Source organism: Anser anser, assembly GCF_964211835.1.
Source record: "Anser anser genome assembly, chromosome: 18".
In the NCBI taxonomy this organism is placed as follows: Eukaryota; Metazoa; Chordata; class Aves; order Anseriformes; family Anatidae; genus Anser; species Anser anser.
In genome coordinates, this window is record NC_139739.1 from 1,196,459 (window position 1) to 1,216,390 (window position 19,932).

The 19,932-nt window shown below is 57.6% G+C and overlaps 1 protein-coding gene across 1 annotated transcript in view; it reads right to left on the minus strand.

Annotated features, from left to right (window-relative positions):
• Positions 1-202: 202 nt before the first annotated feature.
• Positions 203-19,932, minus strand: part of MYO18B (myosin XVIIIB) — a gene marked incomplete at its 5' end in the record, with an annotated part of 62,461 nt that continues 42,731 nt past the window's right edge. Inside the window, 6 exon segments of the mRNA XM_083803740.1 lie at positions 203-408; positions 1,508-2,802; positions 9,270-9,431; positions 9,892-9,933; positions 11,303-11,436; positions 19,467-19,652. Of these exon segments, the coding sequence (XP_083659866.1) occupies positions 1,509-2,802; positions 9,270-9,431; positions 9,892-9,933; positions 11,303-11,436; positions 19,467-19,652 (1,818 nt within the window). The 3' untranslated portion in view covers positions 203-408; position 1,508.

The window sequence follows — 19,932 nt, forward strand, 5'->3', positions numbered from 1 at the left end:
AAAATGCTGAATGCTGCCCAATTTGCCTTAAAAAGGCTGCTCCGAAGGGCGCACGGGGCTGTGCACGCCGGTGTGACCCTTCCAGCCATGCACTGATGGGGAGAGCTGTGCTTGTACCCGTTTCGTGCCACAAACACCTGACAAATGAGGCTGTGTCTCCTGTAGGAACGAGGGAAAGGCAAGGCAAGAGGAGGCTGGGGTCAAAGAAGCAAATCCTTTATTGTGTAAAAACCAAGCAGACACGGGAAGGCAGCCTCCCTTCACAACGGGCACCACGTCGCTGTCCTTGGTGTCAGGGGGACGTGGGGAGATGTCCCAGCAGGCAGGGGCTGGGGAACCACGGCCATGCCCAGCTTCACATACGAATGGAATTATAAAAGCTTCAGATACAGTCTCAGCTTCTGGAAACTAAAAATAGAAGAAAAACGTACATAGAGAGAGAGATCCTGCAACGTGCTCTTCAACACGCAGCTCGGTTTGACCAGCCCTCATGCTCCGCTCTGCTGTCACTGCGTTTCACACCCAGCCCCAAAAGCATCCTTTGGCTGTTTTGCTTAATTCTGAGCAGTGTACAGTGGGGTGAGACACCTCGGGGGGCCGAGCGACTGCAGGAGAAGAAAAGTGCTTCATCCCCGTGGCTGACCCTGAGCGCACCCGCAGTGACATGGAATAGACCAGGAGCACACAGAAACCAGAATATAATTAACACCAAGAGAGTCTAATCAGCTGTAAAACCATCTCATGTCTTTTGGGGAGCCACTTTCAGTCCCTGTTTAAATTACGTTTCCCATCTGATGCCCTTGCGTGGGGCGGTGTTTTGCCTGGTGGCAGCTCCTCACTCGGGTAAGGGGCCGGTGACTGCAGCTTATTGCGACAGAGGCTGTGCTAAGTGGGACATTGCATTATGCAAATTTTGCTTCCTGGAAAGAAATGTTTTATTAACACATGCTCCCTCCTTGTGCTGGCTTAGTCAATTTGGTCACAGCTTGACACCCAATAAGTTCATTTAAAGGCAATGGTTTTACAAAATGTTTTTCTAATCTATTTTAAACACTTAATTACAGTTGTGGTGCATTCATTAGGGACTTTGCTTTCAAACCTGGATTGCAGTAATAAATCCTAATTCTCCAAGTGTCAGTTGTAATCCAAAAATTGGATCCAAGTGGTTGTCAGAGACAATCGCTAACTACAAGACGCGAGCCTGACAAAGCCAAGCTGCCACCTCTGGAGGGGGTGACCTTCGGTGTCGAGGCAAGGCGAATTTCAAGCTCAGCAGACAAGCACAGCCACAGGGCTGAGCTCCCAGACAGCAGGATGTCTCCATGGGGTTGTGTGGCAGGGGTTAGGGGACAGCGGTTTTGGGAAGCCCGGGGGAGCACAGTGGGCACCCCGCGGTGTCAGGGCAGCGTGGGCTGGAGGGCAGCGGCTCGGGGGCGAACCTGCCATCGCTGCTCCATGCTCGGGGCAAGCAGGGGCTGGGTGCAGGCTCACAGATCGGCGCAGTTACCTCACTCTTTTCCGAGGTACTTCCTCATGATGCTGCTCACGTCATCCTCCTTCCCTTCTGCCTCCGCTCGGAGGCTCTCCCTGCTGCTTTCGGCGGTGCCTTTACCGCTGCAGCCCTCCCCGTCTGGCCTCCGCGGCCGGCGCTTGATGCTGTCGGCGCTCCTGGAGGAGCGGACGGAGCCCGAGGATGAGGAGGAGTCGGAGAGGGTGCCGGCGTCTCCCCCGGGGGCCAGGCCGGGCTGCACCATGCTCCTGCTCCTGGAGGAAGCCGAGCCACCCGCGATGGCCTCGTCCTCGAAGCGGACGGTCAGGGGCCGGTGGCCGTCCCGTCTGTCCCTGCCGGGCTTGGCCAGGCTGCTCGTGGAGCGGGATTTCCGGATGGCCGGGAGGAAGTCGTCCAAGTCGGGGCCAGTTCTCCTCTCGAAGCTGAGGGTGGGCATCTTCCAGCCACTGGGGTCGCCCCCCTGACCCTCACCCAGCCCGGGGCTGGACCGCGCGCTCCGACAGCCCAGCGAGGCCCAGCCCGCGGCCTCCCCACCCTCCTCCGCCGACGGCTCCAGGCAGCTCCTCCACGGCCTCAGCCGGGGCGCCCCAAGCGCCTCCATCCCCGCGGCTGCCGAGCTCAGGCTGCGGCCGGAGCTGCCCAGGGAGAGCAGAAGGGAGTCGCAGGAGCCAAACTTGGAGGCTCTTTTCAGCACCGGGGAGCGTGCCGGCTCCCCTGTCTCCGCCGGCTCCCAGGCCATGCTCCGCAGGCTGCTGGAGCGCAGGAGGCTGCTGCCGGCTCCGCCGCTTGCCCCGGGCTGATCCGTGCTCAAGTCCCCCGGGGCCTCGGCCACCTCTGGCTGCAGCCGGCAGCGCCGCAGGGCAGCGGCGCCGGTGGTGCGGTAGATGGGGAGGGCAGAGGCGTCCTCCAGCTGCAGCGGCCCCTGCTCCCGCTCCGCTCCCCTTCTCCTGCGCAGCTCCCCCACGTAGTCAGAGAGCGCGGCCGAGGCGCTGGGCAGCGGGGAGCGCACGCTCCTCGGCACCGGCGGAGACGCTGGGCTGGGGGTCCTCCGCTCCAGGGCGGGCGAGAGCCCCCGCCGTGGCACCAGGGGGGACCTTGTTCCTGCTTTATCCACTGGCTGCTTTGGGCCCGCCAGCTCCTCTTTGTCTGCGGGAGTTTTTCCATATTCCCGTCTTCTAGCACCGAGTAAAGGACTCGCAGCCGACCCCAGGTCCCCAGCATCGACGGACCTCGTGGTGCTCAGTGAAGAGCCCGGCCGGGTGGCTGCTGGCTCTGCCGTGTCTCTGCTCCCCCTAAACAACAGACAGCCACGTTAGTTTAAGCAGCGTGGTTTTTCACTAAGCATAACGTCATTCAGCAAGGCCATGCGTGAGCGGCAAAAAGCTGATATTTGCACGGTAATCTCCGAATAAACTCTCATTGCAGCATCGAGAAGTTCAGCAGTGACCGAAGATTTTATCTTAAATAACTCTGAGCAAACCAAACCAGCTGACTCCGTGGCACAAAGTGTACGGCATCATCGACTTCAACTCTGCCAAAGCAACACACACCTCCAAACATCCTTCCTTCTAGTCAGCTTATAGCAAAATACAGGACTTATTTTATTTCTGCCCAAACCAAAGATTATTCTCAAATTCTATGAAAACAACTCACAGAGCAACCTAAACGCCTCTGAACATTACCGCAGGTCGTGTTGCACCAGCGCTCCTCTGGGAAGGAAAAACCACCAGGAACTGCAGGAGCAGAACAAACACCCGGCCCCAGGCAGAGCACAGGCAGCACAAGCTGAGGGACGAGCTGCTTTCATATGGGGTCAGAGCAGGATTTGCTTTGCAAAGAGGGGCTCTGAGGAAGAGCCAGGTCGGGCAGGGGCCGGCAGAGCAGCACGGCAGCTCTCTGCCCAGCAGCACACATTTCCTCTCCAAGCAAACGCAGTTTGGGGGAAAATCTGCTCTTTGAAGGGCGGCTGTCAGAAGTGAGTCAAAGTGAGCCTGATGGCGCGGGGCTGGAAGCTCACCCTGCGAGCAGCGGCACTGCGAACGGCAGGAACCGCGGGGGTGCTGCGTGCGCTCAGCGACGACGAGCCATTCCCCCCATTCTGCCCCTGAAACACAGCCCTCACCCCTGCGGGCCCGCGGGGTCGTAAGCAAGAGCGTGGTGCTACCCTGGGAATGGCATCGGCTCGGCACATATGGCTCTGGCAGCTTGCACTGAGCGCAGACGTCAAGCAGCAGAAAGGGCAACACCACCACCCACCGCCACCGCCTCGTGACACGGCACGTCCCCCCATGCCGGGCACGGTGCTGGGACGGGAGCTGGGGAACACCCCCACAGGCACCACGGATGCTGAATTCCTTCTCAAGGGGCCGGATCCTGGTGCCTGCGGGCTGTGAAAGGGCTGCTCTGCACCAAGCCTGCCCCTGTCCTTGCAGACCTGATGCACAGAGATGGGGAGGGGGCTTCACTCACCGTGGCCTTGGTGTCACCAGTGACACCGAGCCCCAGGAGACACTTTGCACGGTCACCCCATCACCTACGCCGGCATGAAGGGCTGAAGAAACGGATTTTCTGCCTGTGCCACTGCAGGGAAAGGCAAAGGGCTGCTTTGCCAGGGCATGTCTGAAATAAAGCAGACGCTCTGCAGCGCTGCGCAGCGTGTAATTTTAGCTCAATGATAGCCAGTTACTATCTATAGGCTGCTCGCTCTCAGCCGCGTGCCGGTGAGACGAGGAGTGCGGGCGCCCACGAGCACCGCAGGTTGGCAGGGGCTGAGCCCGGTGCTGGGAGCCCCTCAGCACCGCCCGGCCCTCGCTCAGCCAGAAAGCACCCAGGGGGACCTGGACCTGGCTGCGGCGGAAAGGCTTCCTGGGTCCAAGTGTGTCTGGCACCGAAAAGGAGAGAAAAAAGAGAGGGAAGGACGGGGTGAAGCAGCAGAACCTAAATACAAACACACCTCCGGGAGGCGAGCAGGCTCCGATGTGCGGGAGCAGCAGTCAGGTTTTCCATCAGCAGGAGAAAAGCATCCTGCCCAGGGAAAGGCTCGCGTCGCCATGGGAACGGGGTGAGAGGGGATAATCCCAGCGACAACGCGGGACGAGCTGGGCCCGGGCTCTGCTGACCCATGAAATCATTTACACGCCGAGCCAAACTCCGCGGCTGCCAAGTGGAAGGGATTGCAGCCGCTGGAGGGGAACGGAGCCGCTGCGGGTCCCCTCGGTCCCCCGCGCCTGCTGGGCCACGTGCCCACAGCTCGCCAGCGGCCCCACACTGCTCGGTTGTTCCACGTGGAGCGAATTAACCACAGGTCTGATCTCCTGGAAGGAACGCAGCAACCTCCAGGACTCACCGCGCCGCTGCGCCCAACATCGCTGGAGTGGCCGGCTGATTAATGGCTCGAGACGTTTCGGTGATGCTGGTTTTTAGCATCCTAAATTGCATCCTACCTACATAACTGGTGTGATCCTTCTGAGAGAATACGTGTGGAAATTGCTCCAATCACTCCCCATGTTTCCAAATAGTACTGTAAACTGCCTGCCGCGTGGCCGGCTTTCATAAATTAAACAGTCAGCTTCGATATTTTCCTTTGTTTTTTAAGACCGAGATAAAAGTGAAGTGAGGAGGTAAGAAGCACTAATGGACTGTGAACACAGCCAGCTCGCACTCGGCAATCTATTGTCCTGCTCAGCGTGATGGGCAGTTCCTATTTTTACGGAGATCCTTAGAGCCCGGAGTGGAGCGAAGGCAGCGAGCAGGAGCCCTGCTCCCAGCCCCAGCACCATGGCGGGGCCAGCGCCGCTCCAGGTCCCTGCGCAGGGGCTGCACCTGCCCCGCGCTCAGACCCCTGCCGCCAGCACAAGGGCTGAAGCCGAAGACCCCCCCCAGGCAGCGATGCAGCGTGCGAGGGGAAAGCGCTGCAGGATTTCTCAGCTTGTGGCGCTTTTCCTCTTTCTTTCCAGCCCCTACAACACTCGAGTCCTTCCAGCAGAAGCTGTTAGCGCTTCCCTCACAGGAAGCAGTGCTGCCAAAACCGGGGGGGTGGGCACCAAAAAGTCTATACTGGGGACCAGAATATCACATTATTCTTCTCTCTGGGAGAACGTGGATGAGGCTGGGGGGCTGTTTTGCAAGGGCTCCCCAGCTTTGTGCCCACTGGAGACCCCCAAGCCCTGGGCACCCAGCTCCTGGCTGCCACCCACCCCTCAGTGCTTTGTCCCCAAGCTTCTGCCCGCAGCATCCGGCTGCAGCCTCCACTGCTGCGTGCCCTGGGGTCGCAGAGGCTCTGAAATTACACCTCATTTTCTATTAATTACTTTCTGTGAACAAGAGGCACAAATGCACGACAGCCCTGTCCTGTGGCAGCCCTCCTCCGTCCGCTCATCCCAAACCACGGGCTGATGATGTGCCACCAACAGCTCCTAGGGCTCGGGACAGCATCCCTGCGTCCCCCCCCGTTCGTGGTGCTCCCCCCTCATTTTGGGGGCAGCGGGAAACACCGCGGGAGGCAGGACGGGCGAGCGTGCTGCGAAGCACACACTGCTCGTCGCCCCAGTGCCGGGAAGATGGCTTTCCTAAGGCTCAGGGCCTAATGCAGAACTCTGGAGGCGTCTGTGAGCCAAAAGGAGCTCTGTAATATGCCATTCACACCAAAGCAAATGACATACAACAATAATTAGTGAAGATTACACAGCAATTAACATGATTACAATTATGGTAGTTGAAATAATTTATACAATAAAATCCACACATGCACTGCAACACATGACCAGGGATAAAAGTGGAGCTCGGATGCTTTTCCTGGTAGCTCATAAATAAAGCCAAGACAACTCCATTTCAGGGAGGGAGAAGAAATTGGCCTAATTTCTGACAGAAGAGGATTTTCTCATCACTCCGTCATCTACGGAACAGCTCCCAGTTTTAATATAACAATTTGCTTTGACACCACAGCATTTTCAGACAAGCGCGGCACATCCCAGCAGCCTTGGTACCTGGGGTCCAGGTTTCAGGGATGAGAACAGAAGGGGAAAGGACGCCTGGAGCCTGTGAGCAGAGCTGCCACCTCTCCCCGGGCAATACCAGCCCCACAACGCCCGGGCAGCCCCGCAGGGATAACGGCAGCACCAGGGCACAGCGGGGCTGTGGGTGCTGCAGGGTGCGAGCACCTAAAGGTGCCTGAAGGCCCTTCAATTCCCCTGCCTGCACCTCAGGACCGGCTGCCACGCAGCCACGGCCTGCCTGGCGAGAGGCAGGATTAATGTATTAAGTTCTGAGTTTGCTTCCTAATAAAAAATGGAAGGTTTATCCAGCTCTGCTGTGTGTCATATTTATTGAGGCTTAGCTCTGCTGTCCAACATTTTGTACAAGCATTTAAATAGCAGAGAATTAAAGAAAATGTTAATCAAATCTCTCGTTTCTGTACACTACGCTGACGATAATAGCCTTATATTCTTTCCTCTGGCTTTTGACAGCTGTTTGTTCAGGAAATATCCCATATGTACTACAGAGAAGCGAGTGCTAGGCAGATTCATTTTTCATTACTGGGTGCTTGTGTAAGACAAAGGAATCTTAATAAGGAAGAGCTCGTTTTGCTGATCTCGTTTTTATTACCTACCAGTCTCATCTTCTGTTTGTTTGCATTTCATACAGCCTCCTCTCTAATGTTTCCATCTTAGATTAGCGAAGCCAAACACAGCTACCACACTGGGATTTGCAATTTGCCTTTTCACTGACCCCAGGACAGAGCCAGATTGTCACATTATTTCCAGGTCTAGGTACAAATTTCCTTTCTCAATGGCCGTGGTCGGCCCAGTAAGTAATTTTTATTAATCCCCAAGCCTACAAACCTGCCCTTTCACTATAAATCCAGTGCAGTTCAGCTCAGAGACATGATATAAGCCGTAACCCCTGACTCACTGTCATGCACTTACAGTCACGGTTGGGTCACTCGGACCAACAGACCCCAAGTGGTGCTGAGGGATGGAGAGGAACCGCTGCTGGTGGGCGCTGGGGAGCAGCACGGCACGGCAGCACAGCTGCCCTGGGGCTCCCAGCCGTCTCCTGCCCCGCTCCCAGCCCTGCTCCAAGTTCTGCCTTCTCCCAGCACTGGGCAGACTGCTCCAGCCTGTTCAAGGTATCTGCTGCCAGGGGACTTGCTCTTCAGAAAATTAATTCTGGCAATAGTTAGTTATTTTACTGTACAAAGCCACAGCACGCAGCAAGGACAGACCTTTCCGGAATCAGAGCAGTGAGATTAATGCTAACGTCTGCAACGAGCGGCAGCCTGAGAGCTGCATCAGCCTGGATCCAGCCTTTTCTCCCCATGAAACCACACACTGATACGGAGTAGACGGGCACCAGGCGGACACCAAGAGCCTTTGCGATGGCTCCTGCCGAGCCCCTGCCACCACGCACCCCTGCTGCGGCGCAGTGCGGGGCCGAGCCCCAGCGCTTTGGCCACGCGAGCGCTCGGGCCACTCTGCAGCTTGCTCACAGCCCGGCAGCATCGCCACCAAAAATTAACATATTTCATATTAAAACTGTATAAATGCATACTGTTTCCTCAGTAGCGAAAAGTGAGCATATGGCATACAAATCCTCAAATAGGCTGCATCGCCTCTTTAAATTACCTCTAGAGAATACATCAAGGGATATTTTACTGCTTGAAGCATGTTTTTGATGTAGTGGCTTTCATCTAGCGTTTCACGGATCCTGGCGTGGCAGCGACTACCTTCCTTGATTTGATGCTGCGACCTCAAGCCCCGCGGTTCCCCCGCTCCCTCCTGCCTGCCGCCGCGGTGCTCCTCGCTGCGCCGCGGGACCTGCCACACCAAACCGCGTTGGTTCCCCTCCCTCCTCTTGCAGCCACCTACACGCCGCACCAGGACACCCACAGAAGGAAGAACTGATGGCAGTGTCCACGTGCTGCCCGGCAGTGCCTCTGCCATCTCACAGCGGACACCCACGCTTGCCCCCAGCCCTTGGGGCTCCTTCACTGCCCCGCAAGCACCTTCAGAATACTCGGACTTGAAAAATGATTGCAAATGTCGGTCACGGAGCCTTGCAAGCCCTAAGCCAACCAAAGCATTTCTTCAGCTGAAGTGGCCCAAACTCAGGCGTGCTGCGTGAGACGGCATACATTTTCCTCACAGAGCAAGTATTAAAGAACTAATAACATAAGGCTCTTGCTAAACTGTTTGGGCTGATCCACCAGCAGTGTTTGCAAATTGATTTTTTTCCCCCCTTAATATCCTTAAAGACATCTTAGCTGGAAGGGAAAATAACGGTGAAATCAACAGATGCCACCAGATGTGTGTGACTGCAAGGCTTACGGAGAGAGATCAGTGCCAGCAGCCCCCCGGCCCCGGGGCCAGGCTGTGCTCTGCATGGGGACAGAGCCACAGGGGACACTGGTGTCACCAATTGCCCAATACTTTGGTCACCGCACTGGGACTGCAACACCCAGCCCTGCTCCCCAGCCACCACCAGCCGGGCTCTGCATGCCGCACACCCCAGGCTCCCTGCCCACGCGCACGGCGCTGCAGGGCGCTGCGCACCCCGACACCAGCCCTCAAGCAGCACCAGCCCAGTGAGCACCCAGAGCCCCGAGAGCCCATGCCTCACTGCATGGCGTTGGCTTTTTCTACCCTCCGCGCATTGCAAGCCGTTGGAGCTGACACCCAGCGCTAGTGGTATCCCCGGAGGAGAGCTGCGTGGGGCTCCCCCCAGGCTGCCGCCGCCCGCTGTGTCCGTGGCAGCCCCTTACCTCGGGCCCTGGGCGCTGCGGCTCCCGACAGACTGCGCCGAGAGGCTCCCGGCCACGCTGCCACCCGTCGGGGACGACCAGCCCGCAGCCAAGCCCAGCCAGGAGCGGATGCTTTCTGCAGGCTCCAGGCTCAGAACGGAGCCGACGCTGGAGCAGGCATCCCTGCGGGGAGAGAAGAGGAGAGAGGAGAGCCCTTGTTAGTGCCGGGAGGGGGCCTGGGGGTCCCTGACCCCGCTGGGTCCTGCGGTCCATCCGGAGGGGGGAAGCGGTGACTCCCTGGGGCCAGAGCTCCCTCTGCCCGCCCATGCAACCCCGCTCCAGCTGCGGGCTGGATGGAGCCCTTTGGGGACTCCGTTTCCCTCCCAGGCCGCAGAGCAGCCTAACGTGCCCCACTGCAGCCCAGCAGGCGCAAGCAGAGTGCTCGGGGAGAGCGCAGCAGTCAGGGGCATGTGGGGCACATGGAGCTGGCACAGAAGCCAGTCCGTCCGCACGGGGTAGGAGCGTGGGGCACGCGGGGGCACGTGGTGGCACATGATGGCACGTGGTGGCACACACGCAGCCTTCACCGACAGCCCTGCGCGGGCACCACGCCTGCGGCCAGCAGCTCCGAGGGCTCACTCACGTCTCCCTCCTGGAGCAGAGCGTGTCCCGCGCCGTCTGCACACTGCAAACAAAGGACAACAGGGTCAGACACAGATCAAAATCTTTCCAGAGGATCCACGTCAGAGCTTGGTGCCAACGCAGTGGAGCAGGGCTGTGCGGAGCCGGGGTACAGCCTCCTGTGCCGGTCAAGCAGGCTGCAAGGCTCAAAACCTGTCCTGCTCCCCGCACCGCACCTCTGGGCTGCTACAGGGACCCTGCAGACACCCCCAGCACCCCCGCAGGGCTGGGGGCTGCTGCAGCAGGCGTGGCAGCTGCATCAGGCTGGGGTGCCTGTGGTCAGGATGGGCAGGAAGCAGCGGGGTCACCGAGCCATCCCCCAGGCAGGGGACAAGCATCGCTGTGCCCACCAGAGCCAGGGAGAGGGTCCCAGAGGTCCTGGGCTGGTGACACTGCAGGGACCCTGGCCGGGGCAGCGGGGATGGTGGCTGCAGGACGTGCCATCAGGACGTGCCATCAGGACGTGCCATCAGGTATTGTGAGCGCTGCTGAAGGGTGAAGCAGAACCCACCGCGTTTCCCAAACGCGGCAGCTGAGGATGTCCCTGCCGGGAAGCGCTTCTCACCTCTCTGTAATGTGTCAATTGTATTGGAAATCCTTTTCTTTTTTTTTTTTTTTTTTTTTGTTTGTGAAGGAGTGAATTTCTGAGCTCATGGTTTCTAGCTCACCCTTCCTTGGTTTAATCACTACACAAAGAAAAATCTCTTCTCACAGCATGATGACAAGCACATCTCTGCCATTTTTTAAAAATGTATTTATCTACTTTGTCTCCATTTATCATGATGCCCCTTTAGCAGTGTAGCAGAGGGGAAAATTGGAGGGCTGTGGACACAACAGCTGAAAAATTCAATAGAATACTTTTCCCATTTTTTCCTAGTAAATTCTTCCACCTAATGTGCCCAGCCTCATTGATTCCTCCAGCCCCCCCAGCTCCTGTGGCTGAACAAAGCCCAGGTTTTCCGATCGATAAATGCAGTGCCAGGGCACCTGCTGCATGGGCACCGCAGCCTGGGGACACCCGCGGGCCCTGCCGAGCCCTGGAAGGGAAAGGCACGAAGCCAGGGCTGGTTTCTCCACCGCAGGAAGGGGCAGGGGGCACTTCTGCGCCTCCCCGACACGCCAGGCCCGCAGGGAACGGGGCTGCTCTGAACGGGGCCTTCTCCATCCTTTCTGCTTCTTTTAAGCTGGGCCACACAAGATGATTTCAGGGGTGACACCTTTTTCACGAGACCCTTTACCAACGTGAAGTTACTTGTTCATAAACACGCCCTCAGCCAAAACGCTGCCTCTCCTGCAGGGCTGCAGCCGCCGGCACCCCAGCATCGCCCTTGCTGCATTGCAGCATCCCTCCCCGCCTGGCCCCGCAGCCTCACCTCTCGGCGTCGCTCTCGTCGCTGGCGCGCAGCTCCTCCAGGGCCAGCTGCAGGTCGGCGATGCGCCGGATGGCGGTGCCCAGGTCGGCCTGCAGCCCCTGCCGCGCCGCCGCCACCTCGGCCAGCTGCTGCTCCTGCGGGACCGCAGCGGGTCAGCGCCAGCCCCGACCGCCAGACCCACCGCCAGACCCCGCTGCACGCGCCGCGGCTTGCCAAACCTCCAACGCGCGAGTGCCGTCTTGCACACGGGGATGGACGAGCAAAGCTGAAGGGACACCCCCGAGGGACACCCCCACCACATCACTGACCACCACCCCCACCACCGGAGAAGGCTAAAGATGATGAGCGAACACTAACGAGCTCGGGGCAGGACGTAAGGAGCGCCCAACAATTAGTGTGCCGAAAGCTGAAGTTATCTCCACACGGGGGGTGCTTTGTTTTAGATGCACGGCAGCACCAGCGCAGCACCAAGTTCTGCAGCCAGCGACCATGAGTGCAGCGATGTCTTCCTGAACAACCAGACCTGTGTGCGTATGTGCTGCAGCTCAGCATTGAGTATAAAACCTGAACAAGAAATAAAGTCATCTTTGAAGACAGCAGTGGGCTTCAACACACGTATCCCCTCCTGGCAAGCGGGGATGCTCGGCACTGGCGGTGAGCGGGGACCACGTCTGCGCAGTGGTTCGGGCGCACATCGTGGCAGCTGGGTTGTGCTCAGGTGGGGATTTCAGCACGTTGCTGTGTCGCTCCAAATCCAAATGTAAGGCCAAATACATCAAATGGCTAAACGTGATATCAAACGGTAACACCTCCCCCTGTGTGGAATATCCCAAAGGACCGGGACTGGGAGCACCAGGCTCCGGCACCCTCCTGGGACAGCTCGGGGTCAGAGACCGTGGGAGCACAGACCGCAGGGGGCTCCTGGGGCACCCCCTGCTCACACATACCAAGCTCCTGCTTAGAAACAAAGCCCTTTCCAGAAACACTGCCAGTTTATAAGAAAGACGGAAGCTTCATTTATAATTTAAACTGCAGGAGGAGAAGCGGGGAAGCAGCCCAGCCCGGACAGCTCCGCAGGCCAGCAGCGCCTGCAGCCTCGCGGCACACCAGAGATGCCCGACCCAGTGCTCGCCCGCCTCTGAGCCTGCGGGGGCTGAGCATCCCCCCCTCTATCTGACCGCAAGGCTTTTCCAAGCGTGGCTACGAGGAAGTCTTCGTGCCGTTTTCTAAACCATCACACGGCAGAGAGAAAAAGAGAGAGAGCGCAAGCTGCAAATTCAACTTGATTGAAGCTGCCAGCTGTAAAATCGCCATCTCGGTGGTGACAAGGTGAGAGATGATTTGCAGCGCAGGCTGCGACAGGCCACGGTGCAGGAGCCAGCAGACTGTCAGAGTAAATAATGAAAGCCCTGGTATCACCGAGCGCCCAGGCCCAAGGGGAAGAGCATTGCAGTTCATAAAAACATGCAAAGAAGGATCCCAGTTATGGTTGTACTGCATCACAGTTGCTTCTGGAAAGGCACCAATTCTGGCAAAAACCTGAACGCTGCCAAGCAGCTTTCTGAAATTCGGTGCTTCCAAGCCTTGTGCTTCCCTCCCTGCCCGTGCAATGCAGAGGCGTGGAAAGCCGAGTTCAGCCACGGAGCTGCTCCGAGGCAGCGGGGTTGCCCCTGCCCAGCAGGGACACTGCCCATGCTGGGTACTCAGGCGGGGGCACGTGGGGAAAGGCTGGCCCCTGAGCAGAGCCAGCCCCACACAGAGCAAAACCCAAATTTTGGCTAGCGATGTGCCTGTATTCAGCTATTTGCAACTGCAAGAGCCGGCAGTAAAACAACTGCTGGATAAAAAGCCCAAGTCTTCAGACATGCCGATAAGAGCCTCTATTGAACTAATTCCTCAGCTCCACGATACGGCTCCAATTAAATACAGTTCACTGCCTGCATTTAATTCCTCTCCTCCATTCTGCTGCTGTTAACCTGACGGTGGCTGGCACGGAGGCAGCCCCGCACACGCCGTGCGCCCGCCCGGCCCCCAGCCCCGCTCCTCGGCTGGTGAGGGGCAAAACCCCGCGGCCCTGCAACTCCTGCCCATGGCCCCACCGGGGGCGGCGTGAACGTAGGGCTGAGAGTTCCTGCTCCTAAACGAGAGCGGGCAGTGCTCGAGCACAATGGTGTTGATAAAACAGACTCCTTCCAGTGGCAGCACTATTGCCATCGCCATCACCGCGGGTACGCGGGCTGACCACACAAAGGGAAGCGCCGTTCATAGTCGGGGAATAATTTGGGATTGCTCCGCACATGCTTTCTGCTGAGGGACTTGTACGGATCTGCAGCGAGACTACGTGGGGAAGAGAAACCGCTGGATCTCTGTGCCCTGCCTTTCAGCATGGCCTTGGCGCCTCGCAGAGAAGGTGCTGGGGCTGGCAGGAGGCCACCAAGGGGACGAGGCAGAGTGGGGGGGGCTGGGACCCCCAGGACCACATCCACAGCTGCCAGCCCCCGGTGGGCGCCCGGCCCTGTGGCACCCACGGCACTCGCTGGTGCTCGCCTACCCGCAGTAACACGCTGTCAGCCGGCGTGGGCTGCAGGAAAAGGGCCTTTTTACCCTTCTTAAAATCAAGCACAAAGTAGCTGTACCCTGCAATTGTCTCAAGGAAAGGAATAATTATGTCAATATAGTTAAATTTCAAATGCGAAAAATTATCCTCATTATACAAACCGACAATAAACGCCCCAGCATCAGGCCACAGTTATCCCAGCGAGCTATTAGACACCTTTGACATATGTTGTTTCAATCTAAATGTAAATTCAAAAAGCATTTCACTTTTAATACAGTGACTGGTCTGAATGCTAACACCTGCGCTCAGGAAGAGCCTCTGAGCATTGCTGCCTTTTTGTCTCCTCTCAGCAGAAAAGGGAAAAGGGAAAAAAAATAAAATAAAAAAAGGGAATACATTTACTGACAAAAATCCCAGCCTGCCTGCTCGTGAGCCTCTGACGAACCCCTGGCACTGCCCGGGAGAGAAAGCGCAGGTGAACTGAGCAAAAACTGTGGGGCCAGGCGCCGCGGAGAGAGCTGGGAGCTGAAAGGCGGCGTGTGGCCGATCCCGCCCGGTGTTCATCGTTCATGGCCCATTATCCCAGCTCGGAGCTGGTGATGGCTGCGCATCCTGGGCGGGAGCAGCGCTGATGAACGCAAACAGGGCTGGGAGAGGAGGGGGAGCCACGGGGAGGGTCTGCACCCGGCCGGGCTGAAGGCTGGAGCAGCCTGCTGCCGCGCTGCTTCCCGGCTGGGCAGCAAGGCAGCGATTTCCCGACTCTTTACGAGATTTCTCCTGTGCCTATTGACTCTCTGGCAGCCACAGGGATCTAACCCACGTTGCACTGATGCGGAGGGGGGATTTCATCCCACCCACACGCACACAACTCCCCCACCGGGTGCTCTCACCACCCCACAGCAAACCTGGGCCCGTCAGGGCTGCCACCCGGGAGCTGAGCACCCTGACACCGCGTGAGCTGGGGCTCCGACCACGAGCCTGGGAAGGGCACAGCAGCTTCCCCAACAGCTCCCAGGGCACAGCAGCCTCCTGCGCGGCCGAACCCCGCTCCCCGTTCCCAGCAGGCAGCCCCGAGCCCTTCCACCAAACCGATCTGTCGGAGGCGGCAGGAACCAGCCCACCTGGCTCAGACACACCTGCTTAGTCTGTATTTTGCAATCAGTAAACAAAACGTATTTTCTGCCTGTTTTTGCAGGTATTTCCGTGCTAGATTTTCCCATGCACCATGTATCGGCAGATAAAACGCCCCAGTGCACAGCACCAAGTGCCGGGCGGCACTGGGCAGCTGGCAGGTCAGAAGCAGCCACCTTAGAAAGCTGAGGTTAATTTTCCCTGATCAGGAGCATGAATTCAAGGCTCTCTCAGGAAAATGGGGATGAGAAGCGGCTGCACGTCAGGAGAATCGTGCCCAGCACACCAGCGGGATGCCACTTGAGAGCACGGGGACTGGGCACAGCTCCAGGGCTGCTCCCCACCCGCCCCTCCTCACACCCCGGGCTTTGCTTTCACTGCATCCCTGCAAAAGGGTTTCCCAAACCTCCTTTCTCAAGGATTTCTTTTCCATCTAATTTTGTCTCAGAGGCATTTGAAGATAAGTTAAAAAGAGATGAGCAACAACAGCAGTGAAATATTTATGGGGCCGTGAAGGATGCCGAGCCAGGCACCACCGAGCAGCAGGCGCCGCGTCCTCGCCGCCTGTATTTGTGTTTGTGCTTCTGCTGTCACAACACAACCTTTGCGAGCTCCCATCCACCTGAAGTGTAATCCAATTAGCCCAATTTGGATGGCTGCTATCTGAATAATTTAGCATACACCTGCAGTATTCATCAATCATTATTATTTTTAATTAGGTAATTAACTTTCAGGTTTTCGGAAAGTTTGATGCGACAAGATTTCCGCGGCTGCGGTCTCAAGCGGGACGGGGCGCGCGGCTCTTCCTGCACCCAGCCACCAGCAGCACCTGTAAGTGCTGTTAGCAGCCACAAGTGACGATGATTTCCCGGACAATTTACTTCTTTAATAGCAAAACAGAAATCGCACGCCTGCTGCACGACACAGCTAATTAGCGCGCACGGCAGCGCTCTCACTCCTCCATCACCCAACCTCACCTCGAGGGGCCGGCTCCCTTTGATAATCTCCTCGTCGCACTTAGCCAAAGTGATCAGCACTTAAAGAAAAGAGCAGCGCTGCGAGACCCACAGGGTCCGGGGGGCTGCCGGAGGCCCCGCTGAGAGCTGTGGGTTTGTCTGGGGCAGGGGGGAGGCAGCGTTCTCAGCTGCTATCACAAACAGCTCCTATTTCCCCTCTCAGCTTCACTGGAAATACCAAAAAAAAATCTGAAGGTTGCAAATAAAAAAATCATAAATATCAGGCTCTACTACGCTACACCACGCTGGATTGCGTGGCGATAGCAGGGCTGCAATTACAAAGGATATCTCCCATCAAAGGAACCATAAAAAGATTATTTACACTGGGACTCTCACCTTCAAAAAAACGAACCAAAACCCCATGCAAAGAATATTTTAACACCTGTACTTTGATTTTCAGTACAAGTAGTTAATTATTATGCTGATGAATTTCACAGCTTCATTAAAGACACCTGACTTTAAGAGGAGGATGGGGGCAGCCCCCCCAGCTCCGGTGCTGTCTCCAGAGCACTGAAGCCGCCAGGCACCATGCCCAGCACCCAGCACCAGGCACCCAGCACCACCCTGCCCAAATCCCGGCCGCAGCGAGGGCAGCTGGTGCCTGTGCCAGCCCCTGCCCCATCCTTCCCTACACCGCACAAGGCAGCTCACCAGGAGGCTCGTATCAGGAAAAGCACAAATGCGTGTGCATTCGTGATGAGCAGAGAGAGCAGGGTTTGTTTTTACACTCCCAAGGACTTGGAAATCCATCCCCTGCTCCTTGCCATGGCTCAGGCTCTGCCACAGCCCAAGGGTCCAGCAGCTGGGTGCAGCCGTGCGCGCTCCGGGTGTCAGCACAGCAGCTGAGAGACGAGGAGCTGTTGCAGGCTCAGATCCAGGCTGTGTAGGACGAGGAGATACAGCTCCACGGGATAAATTCAGGACATGCAACTGAAGCAAAGACGGAGACAACCGGGGCCAAGTACTACCCCCTCCATTAGAAAACATGCATCCCTCCCTGCGATGGCACAGGGCTTGGAAAGTGTTCAAAACCCATTCTTCCTACAAAATTCATAAGGCAGAGCCATCTGCCTGGCAGCCAGCTCTCCAGCTCCCATCCCCGTGCTGTGTTTTCCCTGCTGCCTGTGAATGCCGGGAGCACGAGGCAGCTTCTGCCTCCCAACCGCCCAAAGTGGGTCAAAAACAAGGGAGGAATGGGAGCGGCTGTCCTGAACCCAGCTGGAGGCATGGACTTGGTGGGACAGCAACAGTCCTTGTGGTAATAGGATTTAACATGCCTCCACCTCTGATAAATATTGAAAATATTGAAAAAAGCCATTGGAATAAAAAGCTTATGTACAGGCATCAGTTCTTGGGACCTGGGAAGCAAGACCAGCTCCTAATCCCATCTGAGTAACAAACGCGTCCCGCCCGGTGTTTCTTAATCCCTGGTAGTGTCTGGCAAGTGCACAACCTCACAACTGGTTATTTAAATAAAAAAATCGTTAGGTGCAGACCACGACTTAAGTAATGTTAAGTGAATAATTCATGCAGTATCTATAATAGATGGGGGATTTAGCAGGAGCAGAGCTGTAAGTAGCTCTCTACGAACTATTGATGCTCCCTGCCCGGCGCGGCTGCAATCACAGCTCTCCGCGATGCTTTACGGGAACGCTGGTAGGAGCACGGTCGGAGCAATGCCTCCGCTGCTGGGAGTGTTGCGAGGCCACCAGAGCAGCCAGGGCTGGCCCGAGGCATCCCCAGGACCTCCTCTCCTGCAGGACTTGCTCAGCTCCCTCCTCCCGCAGCCAGTGCCGGTAACCCCAGTTGCCTGCCTGGCTGGATTCAGTCAGCCCCCCGTTTGCCCCTGAGTGTGTCTGTTTGTGTGGGCTTCTGCGCCATGCTCCTGGGAGGTCCCACAGATTCCCTGCAAACTTCAGCTGGGAGGACAGAAGTATAAGATGACCAAGCATCTTGCTGCACCCGTCATCTACATCCCCACGCAAAACATTCCGAAAGCCTCTAAAAGTATATGCACAAATACAAAAGCTCAATGACAAGCATCCCCCCGTATCCTAACGGACAGCACATCTGTGTTTCAAAACACCGTGTGTCTACCAGAGCTGCGATGAACACACAGCGATCAGCGCAGCTGAAGCCCCATCTCTCGCTCAGCACAAGGAGAGGCAGCAGCAGCAGCAGCCCCAGCCCCAGGGCTGGGCACGGGGCAGCAAAACCCAGCCCGCAGCACAGGCAGCAGCGAGCAAAGCCTCTTGTTTTAAAATCTGCAGGTCTGGAGAGCGTGGCTGGCCGCAAAAGCCAGCAGCAGGGCTCCCTCAGTGCCCGGGGAGGAGGGGGGCTCCAGCAGGTCGGGCTCAGGCTGGCAGAGCAGGGACAAAGGCAGTTTGCAGCGTGCACAGCGGCCGTGGAGTGATTCGCACTGAAGCAGCGCTCCCTTCAGAAAGGCTCGCAGCCTCAGGGTGAAATAAATGGCGAGCTCTCCTTGATTGTTAAATAAAAGATTATTGATAAAATAACTGCTCCTAATGCAGCTGTCTCGCTAGCAGAAATGCAATATCTTTCAATTACTGCTTGGAAGCAAGACTTTCCTTCTGTTTACTGAAAAATACCAACATGAAAAGAGCTGCCGGGTGAGGACCGCACAGTGAAGGTGAAGCTATTTTTGCCGCACTCCCGCTCTGCTTGGGGCTTTGCGCAGGCAGAGCAGGCTCGCTGTTTGTCCGCGCTGCCTGGCGCTGGCTCGCCGTGCAGAGCAGCACAGCGGGGCTGGGCACGCCGAGGGGCACTGCCCCGTGCCAGGCGCTCCCCCCGCTGCAGCTCTCGCCCAGAAAAGCAGCAGGAGCTGCAGGAAGGCGAGCTGGCAGCGAGCGGCGAGCTGGGGACGTGGTGTGGATTTCCAGCACGCCAAGGCTTTGCCAAGAAGGGTGTCGGGGGTAACCTGGACGCCTGCTCGGCATTTGCTAGAGCTGAGCAGGCGAAGCAGTTTCCCTCTTGGAACAGAACAGAGAGCGGAGGGACTGCCCAGCCCTGCCTGCCCAGCTGGGGAGAAATGGAAAGCGAGGAGCCACAGTAACAGCTTTGGTTCGATGCTTCGGGGCTGCGGGGGATGAGAAGCAATCCTCTGCTCCTGCAGTGAGCACCGGAGCTCCCCAGCTCCACTCGCCACAGCCCAGACCTGGCTTGCTCTGCATCCCTCGGAGGGCTGGGACCATCACTTCCACAGCTCCCTGACCTCCCAGGGGAGCAGGGATGGGAGGACACTACTCGCTCTCCAGCAGCACACGGAGATGTGCATGGCCTGGGTTTCCCTGAGCCCCCATCCCAGAGCAGCCAAGCTGGGCAAGCCCTGGGCTAGGCGCTGCAGGAGGGCAGGGGGCTGAGGAGGGCCTGCAAAGCGAAGGCTGCCTGAAACTGCGCGTTTTTGGCAGGACAAAGGGCCCATGGGTTAGCACCCCCTTACCAGTTCCACGCGCCGGCGGCTGGACTCCAGCTCCCTCTGCACCAGCTCGTTCATGTCCGCCTTCATCTCCTCCATCCTCCTCTGGTAGTACTTGGTGCTCTCCTTCTCCCGTGCCTCCGACTCGGCCGCCTTCTCCAGCTCCTCGCCCATCTTTATGATGCTGTCCCGCAAGCGCAGCACCAGCACCTGGGGAGGCAGCATGGGGTAGAGCCAGGGAGATGCAGGTGAGGAGTCAGAAAGCTCTCCGAGAGCACACGGCGACGTGGGGAGCGCTCCCTGCCTGACCCTGATGCCGGTCTGGGGCACCGGAGCCATTTCCTTCACCCCGAGTTATTTTTGGGCAGCGCAACCCGGGGAGGAAGTGACAGCAAAACCACCTCCTGGGGTGCCAGCAGCCATGCTGACTTGTGGGCACAGTGAGGTATTTGGATGGAGCCTGATGCCCTGGGGTCCGGCTGGTGCTCAG